The sequence below is a fragment of the Dama dama genome, chromosome 25 (assembly GCF_033118175.1).
Source record: "Dama dama isolate Ldn47 chromosome 25, ASM3311817v1, whole genome shotgun sequence".
Classification (NCBI taxonomy): domain Eukaryota; kingdom Metazoa; phylum Chordata; class Mammalia; order Artiodactyla; family Cervidae; genus Dama; species Dama dama.
In genome coordinates this window covers 36,039,527-36,061,487 of record NC_083705.1, presented here as the reverse complement: position 1 = coordinate 36,061,487, position 21,961 = coordinate 36,039,527, and the positions used below count along the sequence as shown (strand labels likewise).

Sequence of the window (21,961 nt, the reverse complement as noted above, 5' to 3'; positions counted from 1 at the left end):
GAAGTAATTTAAATTCATTGAAAACACAAAATTTCTAAAATGCAGTTAGGTTCTAAAATATTCTTTAGGGCTTAAAATCATTTTTTGAGTCATGTTTTTACTGCTAACATTTAAATTGTTTTGATTCAAGTAAAATTAAAAATGTATTCATTTTAGCTTAGAAATTTCTAAAATGAATCTTAATTTAGGGACATATAAAGTTCCCCATGTTTTTAAATAGTGCATAATGAATGTTATATTGCAGATACATTATGTATATTATGTGTAATGGCAGGAGGGACTTGCCATGGTTTTACAGTTTAAGTTATAGGGACTAATTATTTGAAGGCAATATAATAGTATAACAGTAAGAATAGGTAATATTTTGTAAATTGAAGGTAATAGATTTCTTGTAACCTTGAATTAGTAAATAATGTACATTTTGGGTGATATCTAGGCATGTATACTTTATTAAGTCATGCCTAATAAAACATACAGCTTTGCTTATCCAGCAGTAGCTATTCCATAAGTGTGTTTTATTTAGAATTGAGGCTGGAGTTTTCTGTGCAAACAATATAGTGATAGTGGATTTTCTTGGGAGCAGGGCACTGGCTGGCAGTCTGCTCAAGGTGGGAGAATGCTAATTGCAATATAACTGTGTATTTTATTAAGGAGGAATGAATCACTTGCTTTCCTGGAATAGGATGTCCTTTCTCTGAGACATCTTGTCTTGATTACTTGTGATTTGAGAACTTTCTTTTAGTACGCCATCTTGTGTTGACATTTTGAACTCCTCTCATATAAAATGTGAGTAAACAGTTATCTACAAAAACTAGGTTGGCAAATAATTATCTGAAAATTAAGCTTATTTATATCTTTAATATTCTATTGAATGCTCTAATAAAATGATTGATGGATGTAGCATTGTTATTTTAAAATCCACTGGCATTTATTTAGTGGTGGTGGTGGTGGTTAGTCTCTAAGTTGTGTTTAACTCTTTTTGTGACCCCATGAGCTGTAGCCCACGAGGCTCCTCTATCCGTGGGATTTCCCAGGCAAAAGTACTGGAGCGGGTTGACATTTCTTTATCTAGGGAATCTTCCTGATCCAGGCATTGAATCTGTGTCTCCTGCATTGGCAGGTGGATTCTTTACTGCTGAGTCACCTGGGAACCCATAATACTATGGTACATAAATTAATTGCAACATTATTACCTCTATTATTACTATTTTAAAAATAAAGATAAAATTATTTTTATAAGAATGTAATGTGTAGTTCTACTCCGGATTTTTCAGAATGGTAATATCATTTCTTGCCCACCTCCACAAAGCAAGTTTTCTATTGTACCTGATTTCCTTCTTCAAACAGTTGCAGTAATAGGTTATTCTTAGAAATCAGCCTTGCAGATTTGGGTATGGGAAGAAAGGCCATTTTTCAATGAAAAAAATTCAAGAAAGAAAAGGAGTGTTTATAAAGAAATTAAGCCATAGCTTTATCATTAGGATTGTAAATTTATAATTTAAAATAATGGGTCAATTGATAATGGGTCAGTTGACAAAATAATGGATCAATCAAGCTCCAATGTGATTTGGAGATTTAGAGGTTGGAATGGAAAGAAGTTTGGGAGGAAGATGAAACAGCAATGCAGGAGAAACCATTCAAAAAAGACTGAACTGTTGCTCATTTGTTACTCAAGATAAAGACTAGGAGGTCTGGGCAAAATTGGTAAAAAATCATTTGAGACAAAGTCAGGGTGGCCCATTAATTCCTAGGATTGGGGACCGAGTATGCTGATAGAATACTCAAATTTCAAATGATTACCTTCCAGTCTAGTTTAGCAGAGTATTTTATTTCACTTTCCTTTATACTGTTTAATAAGGCAACAATTTTATGCCAAAAATTAGTTTCTACTTTATTCCCTGAATATGTGTGTGAATATACATACATACATATATATTAGGATGATCACAAAATAAATATAATTAACTATCCAAGGTTCAAGAAGTCAGACATAGGAAGACAAATATCATATGATATCGCTTATATATGAATCTTTTTTAAAAGTATATAAATGTACTTATTTATAAAACAAAAGTAGAGTTGTGGATGTAGAAGACAAAGCTACTAGTAAGAACCTGCTGGCTAGCACAGGGAGCGCTACTCAGTACTCTGTAACGGCCTATGTGGGCAAAGAATCTAAAACATATGTAAATGTGTAACTGATTCATTTTGTTGTATACCTGAAACTTACATTATAAATCAGCTATACTCCAATAACAGAGAACGCAATGGCACCCCACTCCAGTACTCTTGCCTGGAAAATCACATAGATGGAGGAGCCTGGTGGGCCGCAGTCCATGGGGTCGCTAAGAGTCGGACACAACTGAACGACTTCACTTTCACTTTTCACTTTCATGCATTGGAGAAGGAAACGGCAACCCACAACTGTGTTCTTGCCTGGAGAATCCCAGGGACGGGGGAGCCTGGTGGGCTGCCGTCTATGGAGTCGCTCAAGAGTCGGACACGGCTGAAGCGACTTAGCAGCAGCAGCAGCATATTCCAATAAATTCTTTTTAATTTAAAAGAAACTAAAAAAAAATTTCCAGAGTTCAAATACAAAATTTTATAAATGATCATTGCTTGTATATACTAATTGAGCCTTATCATGATATTCATCTTTAGGATTGATGGATTTTATTCATAAAAAAAGCTGTATGGTTATTTGGCAATAGGATTATTAAAAACAAAGTACTTTCTGTGTCTCTGTTTACTTCTTCAGTGAACTTTGGGTATCTGGAATATGAAGTAATTCCTGTGGCCCCTTAATGCTTTCGAAAGCTTACCATCCCCTGAATTCTTTTTTGTTTACAGTTTCATTATACTCAAACACCAATATAGTGTTTGACACTATAGTAAGTGTGCAATAAAATGTTTGTTCTTATTTCAGACCATACCATGCGCCCAGAAAGTGAGCAAAAGAAACAACCCAGTGTCAGTGGGAGAAATTGAGGGGCAGCCGCACATGCACGTAGATACACACAAAAAAATAGGAGAAGATTAAGTTAAATGCTAAAGTAAACGTAGTAGAAATTGAACAGTCTGCTCTAAGTTTATCCAAGTGCATACAGCAGTGTGTATAGCTTGAGTCTGGATGAAGAACTTTGTCCAATTAATTTCCTGCCATAGGTAGTTTTTCCTGATGTTTCTGAAATAGAATCTTTTTAAGACTGACAAAGAAAATACATCAATTTATTTGGGGGGAATTTTTCTTTAGGGAATGTCAATCAGAAATCTTTGTGTGATTGGCTTTTTGTCTACAAAGCCACCACGTGGGCCCATTCTGAGCATAAAGGGTGCTCAGTATGGGGCTGTCCTTCCCCACTAGTTAAGCAGTGGACGAAGTCATCCTCTGAAGTCAGTGAGCATGGGAGCAGTAGCACTAACAAATATGTCTCTCTGCTGTGCCAGGCACCACGGGCTGCATCGTGTTAGGCTTCATCAGCTACCTAATGTGATGTAACTCAGGAGATGAGATAAATCAAACAGATGACACTGTATTAGATTTGAAAGATGAGAGCTCTTCCAAGGCAATTGCAGAGTGTATATTTCAGTGCTGTTGACTTCAGGAGGTTATTGAAGTCAAGAAATCTTTGCAACAAAACCAGTCTTTCAAGAGTTAGGTAGCAAGTAAGCAGAGTCATGCTTATTTCTTCCAGAGAAAATTACCTAGGAAGAAATGGAATTCTCCTTTGTAGATTTGTTTTACACAGCTTGGGATTGAACCTCATTTTAACTAAGCTTAGTTATCTGCTTTCAAATGCATCTTCTGTGCAAATGTGTATTAATTTAAATGCATCTTCCGTGCAAATGTGTATTACGCAAGTAAGATGGATTTTCCACTTAAAGGATGTATTTTGTGCATGCATGCTCAGTCATGTCCAGCTCTGTGACTGCATGGACTGGAGCCTCCCAGGCTCCTCTGTCCATGGAATTCTCCAGGCAAGACTACTGGAGTGGGTTGCCATTTCCTTCTCCAGGGGGTCTTCCTGACCCAGGACTTGAATCTGCATCTTCTGTTTTGGCAAGTGAATTCTTTACCACTGAGCCACCTGGGATAGATCCAAAGGATCCAAATATCCAAAGGATATTTTCACATATTGCTAAATCATTCCGAGTGCAAGTGCCTAAAACTAACTGACATGAAATTTTAATCATATTTTTGACTATATCAGTAAAATGGCTATTTACTAATTGTTACCTATATTTAGAAATTTAATTTTTTAAAATAAAGCGATAGTTCTTCCCGTCCCCTCTCCAGTTTGATTGAGATATAAGTGACATACAGCACTGTATAACTTTAAGATATACAGTTTAATGATTTGTCTTACATGCCTCATGAAATGATTATCCCACTAAGTTTAGAATATCCATCAGCTCATATTAATACAAAATAAAAGAAAAAAAAGAGAAAAGCATTTTTTCCTTGTGATGAGAACTTTTAGGATTTTAGTCTGTTTTATATGTAACATAAAAGCTGGATTTAGAAAAGGCAGAGGAACCGGAGAGCGATCAATTTGCCAACATCTGTTGGATCATCGAAAAAGCAACAGAGTTCCAGGAAAAATATCTACATCTGCTTTATTGATTACGTCAAAGTCTTTAACTGTGGTTCACAACAAATTGGAAAATTCTTAAAGAGATGGAAATACCAGACCCCCTTACCTGCCTTCTGAGAAATCTGTATGCAGGTCGAGAAGCAACAGTTAGAACTGAACATGGAACAATGGACTGGTTCCAAATTGGGAAAGGAGTATGTCAAGGCTGTATATTGTCACCCTGCTTATTTAATTTATATGCAGAGTACATCATGAGAAATGTCGGGCTGGATGAAGCACAAGCTGGAATCAAGATTGCCAGGAGAAATATCAATAACCTCAGATATGCAGATGACACCACCCTTGTGGCAGAAAGTGAAGAACTAAAGAGCCTCTTGATGAAAGTGAAAGAGGAGAGTGAAAACAGTAGCTTAAAACTCAACATTCTGAAAACTAAGATCATGGCATCTGGTCCCATCACTTCATGGCAAATAGATAGAAACAATGGAAACAGTCAAAGACTTTATTTTGGGGGGCTCCAAAATCACTTCATATGGTGACTGCAGCCATGAAATTAAAAGACACTTGGTCCTTGGAAGAAAAGCTATGACCAACCTAGATAGCATATTAAAAAGCAGAGACATTACTTTGCCAACAAAGGTCCGTCTACTCATAGCTATGGTTTTTCCAGTAGTCATGTATGGATGTGAGAGTTGGACTATAAAGAAGGCTGAGCGCCAAAGAATTGATGCTTTTGAACTGTGGTGTTGAGGAAGACTCTTGAGAGTCCTTTGGACTGCAATGAGATCCAACCAGTCCATCCTAAAGGAAATCAGTGCTGAATATTCATTGGAAGGACTGATTCTGAAGCTGAAATGCCAATACTTTGGCCATCTGATGCGAAGAACTTACTCATTTGAAAAGACCCTGATCCTGGCGGGAGAAGAAGGGGATGACAAATGATAAGATGGTTGGATGGCATCACCGACTCGATGGACATGATTTTGAGAAAGCTCTGGGAGTTAGTGATGCACAGGGAAGCCTGGTGTGCTGCAGTCCATGGGGTTGCAAAGAGTCGGACACAAGCAAGCAACTGAACTGAACTGAACTGATAATGTAACACACACCAGTGTTAATTATATTAATCATGTTGTACATTATGTCCCTAGTACTTATTTATCTTGTAATTGGAAGTTTGCACCTTTAGACCACCTCCATCCAATTTCCTCTCCCTCCACCCTTCCACTTCTGGCAACCACAAATCTGTTCTCTTTTTCTATGAATTTGTTTGCTTTTGAAGTATAATTGACCTACATAGAACACTTTGATAGTTCCTGGTACACAACATAGTGATTTGATATTTCTGTACATTATAAAATGATCACCACAATAACTCTACTTACTATCTGACACCATACAAAGATGCTACATTATTATTGACTATCTTCCCCGCACTGTTCATTTCATCCCTGTGACTCATGTATTTGGTAAATGAAGTTTGTACCTCTTAATCTCCCTCATCTGTTTTCTCTCATCTAACCAACCCCCTCTCTTCTGGCAACCACCTGTTTGTTCTCTGTGTCTATGACTCTGCTTATATTTTGTTATGCTTCCTCATTTGTTTTGTGTTTTTAGGTGCATATAAGTGAAGTCCATACAGTATTTGTCTTTCTCTGATTTATTTAGGTGAGCGTAATGTTCTTGCAAATGGCAATATTTTATTCTTTTTTATGACTGAGTGGTATTCCAGTTATATATATATATATATATATACCACATCTCCTTTATCCATTCATCCATCTATAAACGGGCACTTAGGTTGCTTCCATACCGGGACTATTGTAAATAATATTTATATAGTATTTCTTCCTTTTTAACAATTTGTATTTCTTTCTTTACTTTTGGTTGTGCCGGGTCTTCGTTGCTGCCCAGGCTTTTCTCTAGTTGTGGCAAGTGGAGGCTCTAGTTGTGGTGTATGGGCTTCTGGTTGCGGTGGCTTCTCCTGTTGTGGAGTATGGGCTCTGGGCGGGTGGGCTTCAGCAGATGCGGCTCCCCAGCTCTAGAGCAGAGGTTCAGTAGTTGTGGCGCCTCAGACTTAGTTGTGCTGCATCATGTGGGATCCTCCTGGGTCACAAATAGAAGCCGTGTCTCCTGCATTGGCCGACCAATTCTTCACCACTGAGCTACCAGGAAGCCCCTCTTCCTCTTTATTAATAATATTCTAAAACTTTGCATTTTATATTCATTATAAAGACTATCATACATTTAATTTAGGAATTGGAAGATGGTAAAAAAAAAATGTTGAATTGATTCCCCTTTCTTTTGTAGCCTACGGTGTGTGAACGAGAGCTGTGTGTATTTGCTTTTCAAACCCTGGGAGTAATGAATGAAGCTGCTGATGAAATAGCAACTGGAGCTCAGGTACTAACACATGATACTAATTATTTTGTATTTGGATGTGAAAACATTATTTATTCTGCCCTTCTTTGGGGGCAAATTTTTGACAGTTTCTTGATACATTGAAAGAGCAAACCGGCATTTGATATTTTTAGATAGACACTGCACTTTGCCAACTTTATCTAATGTGTTTTTTCATTTTACAGTTGGCAAGAGGAGAAGTTAAACCAACTTTAATTGTTTGAAAAATAATTGCATTTCTTTTTTATATGGTGAAACGGAGATGCTGAAACCCTTGCACTTGCATTATGTAAAATTTATTTGTAAAGTTACAGTGCCATAAAATGGAAGCCAATTTATTTTTAAAACTTAGGTGAAAAGATAATGGGCAGAACAGGTAATAAAAAGAGAGCATTCAGTTTTACAATAGTAGTGTTTATAACAGGAAGAAAAAATATAAAAACAAAGAAAAAACTTGGAAGTAGAGCAGAGTCCCATGTTTCTGGAAAGGAAAAAACAAAATCAGTTGTTAAGATGCCAAAATGTATTACATCATGCAATTTCATTAAAATTTCAACTAGTTTTTGTTCATTCATTGAACATGACTGAAATACTAATAGAGGAGAAAAATTCCAAAAATAAAAAAAAAATAATGAATGTTAATTAAGAGAGGCTAGACCAACCAATGGAGAAGGCAATGGCAACCCACTCCAGTACTCTTGCCTGGAAAATCCCATGGACGGAGGAGCCTGGTAGGCTGCAGTCATGGGGTTGCGAAGAGTCCGACTTCACTTTCACTTTTCACTTTCCTGCATTGGAGAAGGAAATGGCAACCCCCTCCAGTGTTCTTGCCTGGAGAATCCCAGGGACGGGGGTGGGGGGGGGGCCTGGTGGGCTGCCGTCTATGGGGTCGCACAGAGTCAGACACAACTGAAGCGACTTAGCAGCAGCAGACCAACCAAATACAAAACCGTATTATGTAATCCTGTAGTATTTTATCAAAATAAGTACTGTCAAGGAAAGTACTGACTAGAAAGTCCGATAATCCCCATAATTGCTCGTGTTTTAAATAGTTTTTTAATATATTAAAGGAGGTATCACATCATGCCATAAATAAAAATGGTTTAGTGTGATGGAAACAACTGACTTGCAACATGGAGGGAAAAAACACTTTTAGGTCTTTACACTTGTGTGCAAAATCAAATTCTGAAAGACTTATACTTTAAAAGTTTAAGTATTACTTTGTAAGTGTTTAAAAGTATTATATCTCAACTGGAGAAGAGTCAAATTAAGCATGTACAGCTTATGTAGGGCATCGGGTTCATGCATTTATGCACGTATAAGAAATCATAAAGAAAAAAATAACAGATCTGAGTCCATACATATTTTTTATCTTTTATTTGAAAAAATAGTGAGCACTAGGAGCTAATTTTGAAAAAGTGTATTTTGCTACTAACTTAATTACATGGAAGCTCATAAAAATTGAGAGGAAAAACATGAATATCATTACAAATTAATACAGCAAATGAATGCACAATTCACAAATATGAACCTGTAGTTAGTAAAGAAACATGAGAAAATATTTACCTTCACTAAAAATCAAAGGAAGCTAAATGTAAGAAAAGTTTAAAAAATTCACAAAGATGGGTGGGAAGAATGATCATACAAGCGACATATGGTCATCATTGCAGTAAATATCAGATGCCTGCGGTGTAACAGGTGGCACCAAGATAAAGCCGTTAACACAGACAGCCCAGGCCTGTGGACTTACACTCCCTCAACCTAATTATTTCACTGATGAGCTAAACTGAGATGCAAATACTGGATGAAATTTTAAGGGCAGTAATTGTGATGTAATGAATTACAAATGAAAATGATGCAAACAGTAGAACATTGACCAGTTGTGATATGGAAAAAATGATTCCATGGTTAAAATAAACTTTAAAAATCCAGCTTAATATTACCTTTGCATCCAGTGTGTGCAAATCTGCATACTAAAAGCTCTAAGAATCTCTAAAACTGAAGAAAATGACTGGCCTATACTTTGAGGGTTTCTCAAATGTATCTGACTGTGGTGAGTCTTTTTTTTTTTTAATGTAAAAGGTTTTCTCATCCCTTGGAAACTAATACTGCTCAAAAAAAGAAAAGATACTTTAATATATGCTATTTATAGCTGTGTAAAAATAAACTTTACACATGTGTATGTAAATATACACATACAAATAAATGTATTTTCACGTGGATATATATGTATGTGTGTATATATATGTATATATGTATAATTATTTGAGTAGTATGGTTAACATTTAAGCATTTTACTGGATGTAAATTGTGTCTCATACAGCTTAAGCAGGGAAGAACGTAAAGCCTAGAAATAAGACATAATTGATTAGAAGGAAACTTAACCTCTTAACAGTAGGCTAAGTTGATAGAATAATAGGTTCTTTTTTCCCCTATTATGGATACATGTCTAAAAATAGTGGATCTTAAAGTGAATTTACGTTTGGATTATGTAACGATAGTAACAAAGCACAAGTTTTCACTTAGATCAATTTAATGATTCCGCTCTAAAGATCAATACCCCGCCCCCCCAAAAAATTAGAGAATTTAGTGATTCTACTGGAATGCCAATACAGAATATTCTTTTAACCTTTTTAAAGATATACCCCAGTATTCTGGTTGAAATCTTAGAGATTACATGTAAATGGATTCTTTTTCTAAATAGCACTGTATCTCTGTAGTCTTGTTTCATCAGCTGACTCTTGAATTTTTCATGGGGCTCTGAGGAGCTCTGGAGGTTACATGAACATTCCTTAGAGGGATCTGCAGGAGAGTGGTCTGGGATGAGAGTGTATCAACAGCTGGGATTCCAGGCCTCCAGATACTGCTTTAACCAGAAGGCAGCTCCATTTTATTTTATTTCTTTTATGTACTGGGGCTCTTACATACAATTTTCTTAAAAAGGAATTACTGTTGAAATGCTTGAAAGCCAGTGGTCTACAATTTTAAATTCACCTCTTCTCCAAAAAAACATTTTATTCCATGGAAAAGTTCTCATATGCAAACAGAATACAAATTCAAAAACTGTAGTATAAACCTTTCTTTGTGCCAAGGTTCCCAATCTGACTTCTATAATAGATAAACTATTAATATGGTATACTTTTATTTCTGACTCACACAACTGTCTGGTTAGAATGTTTGTTGGGTAGCTCTGATCATTGAAGGAAACGGATTCAGTCCACCATGTGGGTCTGCTGTGTTTTCAACACGTGGTTTATAGTAGCGGGGAAGAGAGGAAAGGAGCACTGTCTGTCCATCAGCTCAGCCCCGTTCTGCTCACTGTCCATGGGTTAAGATCAGTCATGTGGTCTGATGTAGACAAAAAGGGTAGACATATTGCTTGCAGAGCAGTTGCTTCCAAGCAGTAGCCCTATTATACCTTGAAAGCAAAGACATATGAAACTTTGGTGGACAGCACGGAATTTTGCCAGAGTAGTTGCACTGTTACTTTGAAGTTAGTTTAGTATGTATATTAACAAAAATATTCTATTAGTTAAATTCTCTACCCTGACATCTATTATTTTCATTATAATTTACTTTGAAATTATTGGCAAAGCAATGCGGTTATTTGGATAGTTTTGATTTGAAACTTTTGGCTCAAGGTGTTTAATTAAAATATTTGATTGAAAGAGGAACATCTACCAGGTTATTATTGTATCCACTTTTGCCTTTTTTATTGTTGTAAAAAAGACAACATAAAATTTACTATACTAATCACTTTTAAATGCACAGTTCAGTAGTGTTAAATATATTCACATTGTTGTAAAATATAGATTTCTGTAACATTTTCATCTTGCAGAGTTGAAACTCTACACCTGTTCAGACACTCCCATTTTCCCCTACCCCCTTCCCATTCTTTCTGTTTCTGTGAATCTGATTACTTTAGATGTTTCATGATAGTAGTCAGTAGTATCTGACTTTTTGTGACTGGCTTATTCACTTAGCATAATGTCCTCAAGGTTCATCCATTTTGTAAGAGGTGACTGACTTTTCCTTCTTTAGGCTAAATAATATTCCATTATATGTGTCTATAGCATTTTGTTTATCCATCCATCCATCAATGGATATTTTGGTTGCTTTCATCTCTTGTCTGTTGTGTATGATGCTGCTGTAAACATGGGTGTACAAGCATCTCTTAAAGATGTTTTCATTTTAATTCTTTTGGATATGTACCCAGAAGTGGGATGGTCACTTTTAGCAGGAGCCTTATGAAATTTCAATTTTTACCTCTTTAGAGGAACCTCCAGACTGTTTTCTGCAGTGGTTGCACCATTTTACAATCCCATCAACCCTGCACAAAGGTACCAATTTCTCCATATGCTCACCAACACTTTGTATTTTCTGGTTTCTTGATAATAGTCACCCTGATGGTTGTGAGGTCATATCTCATTGTGGTTTTGATTTACATTTCTCTGATGACTGGTGATGTTGAGTATTTTTCATATGATTTTTGGCCACATGTATATCTTCTTAAAATAAATGTCTATTTAGTTCTTTTGCCCATTTTAAAATCAAAGTATATAATCTTCTGTTGGTGAGTTATAGGAGTCCTTTATGTACTTTGGATATAACCACTTATCAGATAAATTATTTGCAAATATTTTCTCCCATCCTATGTTGCTTTTTTCACTCTCCTGATTTTGTCCTTTGATGATAAAAGTTAAGTTTGATATAGTTGTACTGTCAATTTTTGTTTTTGTTGCCCATGTCTTTGGTTTTATATCTACAAAATCATTGTCAAATTCAATGTCGTGAAGCTTTTCCCCTGTCATAAAGTTTTCTTATAGAAATTTTATAGTTTAAGGCTTTATGTTTAGATTTTTATTCTGCTTTAGTTAATTTTTGTGTGCAGTGTAAAATAAGGGCCCAGCTTCATTCTCCTGCTTGTGTATATGCAGTTTTTTCATCATCATTTGTAGAAAAGACTTTCCTCTTCCCATTAAGTGGTCTTGCTTGGCACCCTTGTCAAAGATTATTTGACCACATACATAAAGGGCATATATTTTTACAAAGCTTCAAATGCATACTATGCCATATAATTTTTAAAGATATTTATAAAACTGTACCAATTCTTGATTCCAAAAGTTTTAAAAAAGGCTCTTTTATCTTACTGATGAGTCTTTCTTGGAAATTCTTGCTTGGGTTTTACTTTACTAACAGGTCAGATAATGCTGAAAATAGTTTGTATCTGGGTTAAGGTGCATCTTTCTGGGGTAGAAGGGGTGTGGGTATGGGAGAGGAAAACAAAAAGGAGGGTTTTATTACATCTTTATTATTTTTTAAAATTGATTAATTTATTTTAATTGGAGGCTAATTACTTTAGAGTATTGTAGTGGTTTTTGCCATACATTGACATGAATGAGCCATGGGTGTACACGTGTCCCCCATCCTGAAACCCCCCTCGCCTGCCTCCCCATCCCATCCCTCAGGGTTGTCCTGGCGCACCGGCTTTGAGTGCCCTGTTTCATGCATCAAACTTGGACTGGTGTATTATATCTTTATTATTACTCCTGTTGCTTATAATCCAGTTTGTGTGCTCACACACACATAAATGGAATAATGTGGTAGAGACATATTAGCTGCTTTGGTTTTACCGTTTTCTGAGCAAGTCCTAGGGGTATCTATGTCTGTGTACTTTGGGGTGTGTTGTTTATAGATCCCATGCCCTATGGCTTGAGTGTTGCTAACTGTTTTCAGCCGCTGGGAGTCCTGGATGCTGTGATTGGGTGGATGTGTTTTGTGAGTACACACACAACAGAGTGAGCCGTCCTGTCATTAGGCCACAATGCCTCCTCATTAGCCACATTTTAAGAAGCAAAAATTGTCCTGCTCTTATTGTGCATTGTTTAAATGCCTGTTTCAGAACTTTCTGGCGATATCCTTCCTTAAAAAGATTAAGTCAGCTGCTTCCCTATGAGGTCTCTTGTCATCACACTATAGCTACATGTGTTCTGACGAGCTCTCTCTACTTAGCATTGGTTTTCTTGATTTGGTTGCTAGAGCATATTGTTTTGGAAACTAGGGAAGGGAGCCATGCTCTTAACTGCTCCATAGTACTGCCTCTTAAAAATTTTGCAGAAGAGTCATGGAAGAACATAGGAATAAAATCATCTTACTTAATAAGCCAAAGCTCTTTAATGGCCTATGTCAGAGGAGAGTAGGAAGAAGTGAGATGATGTCAGGATATTCTTTTTCTTGGGGTAGGTCGGACTCGTTCTCTGCAGTTTCCTTCACCCAGCGTGGTTTCTTCCTAGATAGTCACACGTCTTCCTCTCCCACTTCGTTCATGTCTCTGTAGAAACATCACCACATTCCCTAGCCACTCTGAAATAGTCCCCTCTACTGCCTTGGTCTCGAAAGCCTGCTTTATTTTTTATAGCATCTAACACTGCCAGGAACTGTCTTTAAGCATATATTTGTTTAACTGTTTTTCAACACACTTTCTCCATTGAAATGTGAATTCCACAACAGCAAGGGCCTGTCTCATGCACTGACCTGCCAGAGAGCCTCCAACACTGTTAGCACATTGTATGTGTTCGTGACAAAGACATGTTAGAGACAGAGATATTAAAATGTGAGTAGTTGGAAGCAGCGCGTATTAATTACTTTAAATTAATAGTCAAGCTTGGTCAAACTTAGTCTGAAGCCACAAATTAGAGATTTCAGAGATTAATAGCTATCTTGAGTCTTTCCAATTAATTACCATGAGAGGGAGAAACAATGGCAAAACTCTTGATAAAACCTGAAGGGTAGTAACTATCTTATGTATGTATTTCAAGGTGGTAGATCTACTAGTATCCATGTGTAGGTCTGCATTGGAATCTCCTAGAAAAGTTGTCATTTTCGAGCCATATCCTTCTGTGGTAGATCCTAACGATCCTCAGATGCTGGCCTTCAACCCCAGGGTAAGTAATCACCCCTGCACAGCACCCGTTTCCTATAATAATAATTGAGACTTCAGTCTCACTAGCTTTCTTCGTTCTTAGCTATGTTACCGTCTCATCAAATCCATGACCTGTCATGAACTCTGTATCTGTTTAGCAAATATGATTCTTTTCCACAAATTTGATTTACTTCCACCTTGTCTTTCATGTACCCTGTTACTTCTCTCCTTTTCTCCTTTAAATCATTTTCCTAACTTCACTGTCATGAAACTAGACCCATTTAATTCCCTCACATGCTGATCTTTACTCATTCCAACTGCATAGAAGGTAGGTAAATAGCTATAATCAATTGGTTTATAATGGTCGATATGACTTTGAATTTCATTACATATTTTTTTGAGATTATAACATATATAGTCTCATTTTAAGGATCATGGGTAAGGGGACAAATTTTCCCTTTTCTTTCATATTTTCATTTCACCCTCTCTTGCCTCCCCCCCCCCGCCCCGCCCAACTCCCCAGTTATCTGAAGGTTACTAAAAGTTTAATTACTATTGTTGATCAACTATCATTTCTTGAGACACCAATTTCGTAAATATTCATGGAGGTTAGGCAGAATTCTTCTGAAATCACACAATTTTCAAGTTGCATGAGAGACATAATTGCTTCAGTTTCTATTATTACTCATCTTAAAATCATTTTATGGAAACAATGACTGTATAAAACTTCCTAGGAAAAACTTTCCTTCTTTCATAAATGGCACACATACTTACAATATGCTTAAAAATGAATTATCAGTTGAGCGTATGGTGTCATTTACACACTTACTAGTCACACTCTTTTGGTAACAACCTTCTAATCAAAAGAAAATAAAAGCAAGATGAAATTACAAGATTTAAAGTGGATTTTCGTGTTTCAGAAGGATTCTGTGCTTACTTTATTCATCATGGCTTAACTTTTTAGTAGTGAAAACAAAAAGCAGGAGCCTAATATCTTTTTTGTACTTAGAGTTTTTTCCCCTGTAAGCTGAACATGGTTTTATGTACTGATACTTACACTAAAACTGGCATTGTTTTCTTTTTTCTTCCCTCTGACTCAGTTATAAATGTTATGTCCTTGAGCCATCTTATTAAAGTCTTCCCTTTTATGTACACAACACAGTCATTGCTTTCAAATTGACCCTGATGGAAAATTCAGGTACAGAAATAATATGTTTGTCTAGTGATGTGCAGACTTGCAAAGGCCTGTAGTGAATACTATTTTTCCCCCTTCAAACAGAAGAAGAACTATGACCGAGTAATGAAAGCCTTGGATAGCATAACTTCTATTAGAGAGATGACACAAGTAAGTGTATCATCTGTGGTCTTATACAGTTCAGTTTTGCTTGAGTGAAATGATATTTTTTAAAATATCTGAGAGTACTGACTATGCAGTAACATGAAGACTTTTCTATTATGTGAGTGTAATTAAAATCATAAAAAATTTAAAATTGTTTTGTACTAGGATGTTTTAATGAAATCACATCAGTGTTTTGGCATGCTACCACTGTGACTTTGGAGGGTAATTGCATAATTATAATCCTAACTCTCTGTTCTCAAACTCAGATGAGAATTTGTCGGAATATCTTAAGGCAAAAGTTAAATCTGGTACTATCTTCCTAGACTGTCAGTTTTAATTAATGGTAGTAATTTCGAAACATCATTTTAATGTTAAAATAAAAACAAATATTCTGTCAAATATAAATCACACATAAATATTTTAGAATATTCATACAGAATCTCAAAACAACTTTGGAAGATACCAGACTCCTTGAGTGCTTATATTTTTGGCCATTAGGGAGGCTTTGGTGGAAGAGTTTGGTGAGCAAGGATCTGGGTTTATTATGAAAGTCTAATATGTCACTGGGCTATAGTCCAACACTTGGAAAAGCACATCTTATTGAATTATTGAGGCCTTTCTGCTGCCAAAGACTTGGAGAAAGGTTTAGGGCTCATCATTATAAGTAGAAATTAATAACCTGTAATTGACAACAACACGCATTGTGGGTTCAGTTTGCATATGGTGCTTTCAAGGCTTGCATTGCCCTAGAGGCCCTTCCAGGTTTATAATAAGTGTTCCTCTCAGTCATTGCCTTTCTCTGGGGAGGGAAGGGTGATTTCTCCAGTCTTGGGGCCCACAAAGCTTCTGTGCCATGCCGCCTCCCCCCACCATCACATCTACTTCATTTGCAGATGTCCTGATAAAGTACATTTTTTTATTCCCAAATTTGATTCTTGATTCTTGTGATACTTATTTATGAAGTCAAATATTCATTCATTCAACAAATAGTAGGTGTCAGACAATGGTAAATAAGAGATCTTTTAATTCACAGGTTACATTATTTGCTTAAAATCCATCATTTTTTCTAGCAATTGTTCTGTGCCCTTTCTACATTATCTGAATTCCTTTTCAAAACATTATGTATCATTTGTATAAGGAAAAGAAAGCAATCAAAGCATTTCCACTGACAGGGACAAAAGAACCTACCTTACCCATGATTATACACTTTTAGTCACCAAAGACCATTCTTGGTTTTAAGAATAGCTGCAAACTCTGTCTCTAGGATCAGCTCTGTGCCAAGAATTGCCTCCTTTATTCTGGGTCATGTGTAAGCTATTTTAATAGGAGGCAGTGGAGATGATTGAGTGTCAGCTTGGGAGGTTGGAGGCCCACGTGGTATAATTTCCTCATCAGTGGCGTGGCTTGTGACCTTGGGCAATTTGCTTGATTGCTTGATGCCTCAGTTTCTTCTCTGCTGAGATAGTAAAGAGTAACACCTCATCCTCCTTCAGCATACACCTCATAAGGATGCTGTTAGGTTTTATTGCATCAGATGCTTTAAACCTCTCCAAATAAATATAGCATTATACTGTCCTATTTTCTAGAATGTACTGCCCTATAGAGGAGACCTAAATTACCACAAACAGATTGCCTTTCGTTCTATGAAAAGGTTAATTGTCTGGGTGAATTCCATCAATACTTTTAAAAGAAGGGCTTGTCTTCTTACATAAATCTTGTCCAGATTTTTCATGGAATGATCTACCCAGCGTCAGTACCCTCAGATATGAGCACGATTATAGCTGTTACAAGTTTTGCTTTAATGTCAGTTAAAAGTTAAAAGTGTCAAAGAGAGACCATACACTTCTAAAGGTGGCAAGACAGATTTAATCAAGTACTGCAGTAGAGAGAGATTGGCAGTGTGAGCTGAGGTCACCTCTGAGTAAAACAAGGTGACGAAGGTGAAAACAAAGGGGGAGCAAAAAGGGGCTACAGAGAAGTGAAAATAAGAGACTTTGGGGAACTGGGAAATTTCACAGGAGATAAGTAGAGAATTACTGAATGGTTAGCAGTGTGAGTTGGTACCTTTTGTGTTTTGGCAGCATTGGATTTTCTTGAGCAAAGATTCAGCAGGAGTCCAGGGACTTGGCCCAGTGCATGGGAGCCAGGTTAAAATTTGATTTAAGCCTCTTATCCAAATGTTCTGGCAAGTCCTTTGTGCAGCATGGAAAGTGAGAGTTCATGCCATACTGGGGAGAAGCAACTAGCGTAATGGTCGTTGTTATCATGTTACAACCACAAGTCTTCATGTTAAACTGGATTAGACATACCTGTTCAAGGTGATTTTCCTTTTGCAAAAAAAAAAGTAAAATAATTTAAGAAAAATCAAGGAGCATAATGACTTTTTTTTACAGGCACCGTATCTGGAAATCAAGAAACAGATGGATAAACAAGATCCCCTTGCTCATCCCTTACTGCAATGGTATAAAATTTAGTTTTCCTCTTAATGAAAACAGCATCATTTTCTGTTGCCTACTTTAAGGCAGGGGGGTGGAGACCTGCAATGCTACATACAGTTCCTCAGTCCTATGAGGACTGGTGATTTTACAGTCCAAGAGTCCTTAATGACTTTCACTTTAATTAAAACTTGTATATCACAAGGGGAAGAAAATGCTGTCATATGCAATACACGAATATACTGTGTGGTTGACTCTATAGATTTTAAAAATTTGTATTACGTGGTGAAGCCATTTTGGCTCATTTAATTTTCTAGTTAACTAAGTGATCAAACTGTTTCAAACACTTACTGAAAATCTTTCTTAAATGTATGTTTTGTATAATTTGCTCCCATAAAAAAGAGAGTATAAATTTGATAAAGTCTTCTTTTGATGACTACAAGAGGATGTTCTGTTTCAGAGAAAGTCTGGTGAGGGCCACAGCATTAGCTCAGCATGGATACTAGAAGAAGAGTTAGACTAAGAATAGTTGAGAAGTGGGTTCAGCACTCATCTTGCTCTACAACACTTACTTCAAAAAGTAATTTGCCCTCTGATTTCTCATCTGCAAAAAGATAACAATAGTATCTACTCACCATATCTTTGAGGGTTTTAGGTACGTCTCTTTGAAATCACTGACAACTAAAGGCTGTGGGATTCATCATGATTATCTTGCAATAAGACAAATGTGAAGACTATACGAGATTGATCTGAATGAGTATTTATTCTATGCTAAAACCAGGAAGTTTTTTTAAAAATATGTAAAGATCAGGAAAGGAGAAAGACTCTGGCTACTCATGATCATAATTAGTTAACTTTCACTTACACAGAAGCGTACAAAGCATATTAAATTTATTCTAGTAATATCATGACAAAAATTAGGTTTTACAAGTCTGTCTTCTTTGTACCTTTCATAATCTATTATTAAAATTCTGATGAGTAAAATAACACATAGTTTTTTATTTTTTAGCCTTTCAAATTCTCACTTGGCTAAGTCATACTCAGAATGAAGACAAACATCTCAAACATCCAATCTTTCTTTTTTTCCCTAAAGTCAGCTTGATTTTTCACTTTTAATTATTTGTGATCATTTCCTTGAATTTCTTAGTCACTCTTCTTTCAAGCAGAGGGAAATTTACTAACATGTTTTACAATTTGTTTAGTTATGATTTTCTATGCTGACAAGTATAAAGCAATTAGTTCTTTCAAATACCTAAACTTTTGATTTTTTTCAACTTCATTGTCTTACATACAGTTAATAACATTTTGTATTGTAAGCCACTGTAAACCAGTGCAAAGATGCTCAAATATTTATAGAAAGGAAAAAAATCTCCATGAAAACTCATGCTTAGTTAGACATTGTAGAGAAGAGCAGAGAAAGCAGATTGTGATTCAAGTTCTAATCTTAGATTGTGGTTGTTAAAAGTTATATCTCGTAGATTTTAAAGAGCTGCTTCTGTGTTTTCGTAGATTAAAATATTATCTTTTTTTATTATATCAGCTCTTTAAATTGTTTCAGGAAGTGAAGCAGAATGATGTAATTAGATAAAATTATTACCCAATTTATGTCACAACAAAAATAAGTTTTAATCACTTACCAACTGAGGAAAAAAACTTTAAATATATGTAGTATATATTTGTGACTGATGGATTATTTTAATTAATTTCAGGGTTATTTCAAGTAATAGGTCACATATTGTGAAACTGCCAGTTAACAGGGTAAGTTGTTTCTTCACATATACATGCAGAAATGGGAGGGCTACTTACTGGTTGTGATTTTTTTAGGCAGACTCACCAGAAAATTGAAGGAAACTCAGGCTAAGCCTAATTCTTTGAAATGACCATATATGCCCCAATTCCAAGTTTTTCCAAGAAACCAAATTCAATTTCAGGCTGCTGTCCTGAGCTTTTAAGTAACTGAGTCAATATGAAATCATTTAGTTATTCCACATGTGATAGAACATCATCTAGAGATTGCGTACTTTTTATCAGTGTCAGTTTAATGTTGGCAGAGCTTCACTTTTCTATATCAGAGGAGATGCTGACTCCAGATATCTTACTTATGGGCCTAATGTGCTTACAAAATTTAAAAAAAAAAAAAAAAAAGCTAATGCCGTCTGATTTCAGTTCTGGTCATTACCCAGGAGCAGTATCTAAAATCTCAGGTCTGTCATCTCTGAATCTCTAAACTATGAAATTCCTGTATGTTAGATTCCTATATAAGTACATATAATCTTAGGTGGAAGAGCAGCAGTTAGAAATTTGTGTCAAGCAGTGTATCAAGCAGCTAATTCAAGAGAGTCTGTTTTACTTTTTTTATATGAACAAAGGGGAAAACTATAATTTGAGTGTTGGCAATTTCTGCTTTTACAAATATATGCAAATAAGGCATAATGATGATCATTTTTGTGATTTTAAAATCTTGAACTAACTTTTCTGCTTAGCAAACTCAGATATTTCCCCAGTCAAATAGCTTGTGGATACTTAGGGAATTCAATAATAAATGTCTCAAAAAGAAATGTAATTAGGAAGGCAGATCTGCTTGAATGTGATTACATAGCATATTCCAAAGCTAAATATAAATGACTTTGGATTGTCTGTCTGCTATTCCTTTTCCATTAGCCTAAAGAATTATCCTTCATATCAGCAATTCCATGTGATTTATCACTTATGCAGGGGATTTCTTAAATGAATGATCCTGTTAATATAAATTATTATAGTTTGAAAATAGATAATTTTTAAACCAGTAACGTTTGAATTTGTCATCAGCCTGTTATACATTAAATTTGATATGTTTTCCTGTGCCCTTATTTTAAATGGCAGCAACTGAAGTTCATGCACACACCCCATCAGTTCCTTCTTCTCAGCAGTCCACCAGCCAAAGAATCCAATTTTAGAGCTGCTAAAAAACTCTTCGGAAGCACCTTTGCATTTCAGTGAGTATGGCTTATTGTTGAGGGCTGTGTGTTTCCCGCCCAGTCGTCCATAAATGTGTGGGGAGGAAAGCATCCTCTTTCAGTGGTTGGTTGTTAACATAGGACAGTCACTGCATGATACTTGACTAGGAAACTCAGAGCAATGAGAAGGCACCATGGCTTGTATTATATGGCCCCATTAAAATGTCGTTGACTCCTGATTTTGCTTTTCCTTTTCTTTGCCTGTGTTTTAGTGGCTCGCACATTGAAAACTGGCACTCCATCCTGAGGAATGGTCTGGTTGTTGCTTCTAATACACGACTACAGGTACATTTTGAGAATGCTTTGACGCGATCTCATGATTCTTCAGAATGGGAGTTCAGTAAGCAGTCCTGGTGGTGTTTTTACTCGCAAAAGAGTGAAGCACGTGTGCTTTAAAAAATCACATTGACTTTCTAATGGACATACGTAATTTTCACAAAGTCAAGCAGGATATATATACAACATAGGGATGAAAAGAAAATTGAGTTTCCCTATGAGAAATAGTAAAATCACTTTAAACTTAATTAGGAAAAAAGAAAAGAAAAACGATGCTGGGAAAGATTGAGGGTAGGAGGAAAAGGGAGAGACAGTGGATAAGATGGTTGGATAGCATCACCAACTCAATGGACGTGAGTTTGAGCAAACTCTGGGAGATAATTAAGGACAGGGAAGCCTAGCGTGCTGCAGGCCGTTGGGTCTCAAAGAGTCAGACACAACTTAGCCACTGAACAACAATGACAAGAAAAAGATGATCCGAAAAAAGGTAAAACCTTACAAGAATTCTCTCTGCTAATCCAACACACATTTCTTGAGCACTATCTCACTGTCAGTACTTTAACAGAAGAAAAGGTAGGGCTAAGAATAAGCAGAGTGGAGACTGGACGCCAAAGAGCCATCGGCTATCTGCCTTTCAAGCCCCAGGGCAGCACGTGCGCAGGATGTACTGGGTGTGGTCCTCATCTTTATGCCCTTTATCTCCAGCATTCAACCCCACTCATTTTTATCTGATGATGTAAGGAGGTGAGGAAATGAGATCCTCAACTCAGTTACCAATGCAAAATTACAAACTCTGATGACAGTTGGGATGATGCAATTAAATATAAATGTCCATAAATACAAATTGATTGAATTAATATTTGGTGCACAACAAAAAGGGTATGAGGGCCCTAGAACATGGAAGTAATGTTAGAGAATTTTTATTGTTCTGAGTAGTACACTAGTCAGAGTTTCAGCTAATAAAGCACTCTGTAACTTGAAAAATTCGGAGGAGAAGAATG

The 21,961-nt window shown here is 36.2% G+C and overlaps 1 protein-coding gene across 3 annotated transcripts in view; it reads left to right on the top strand.

Moving 5' to 3' along the window:
* The window catches only part of PARP8 (poly(ADP-ribose) polymerase family member 8), a 190,959-nt gene that overhangs the window by 146,847 nt on the left and 22,151 nt on the right, over window positions 1–21,961 (top strand). For 2 of the 3 annotated variants that reach the window (XM_061129822.1, XM_061129820.1), the window contains exons 16-22: window positions 6,903–6,995; window positions 13,811–13,936; window positions 15,194–15,259; window positions 17,647–17,714; window positions 19,398–19,446; window positions 20,551–20,663; window positions 20,897–20,969. In XM_061129822.1, the coding sequence (XP_060985805.1) occupies window positions 6,903–6,995; window positions 13,811–13,936; window positions 15,194–15,259; window positions 17,647–17,714; window positions 19,398–19,446; window positions 20,551–20,663; window positions 20,897–20,969 (588 nt within the window). The remainder of the gene's footprint in view (window positions 1–6,902; window positions 6,996–13,810; window positions 13,937–15,193; window positions 15,260–17,646; window positions 17,715–19,397; window positions 19,447–20,550; window positions 20,664–20,896; window positions 20,970–21,961) is intronic. The other variant, XM_061129821.1, reaches the window with a different exon arrangement.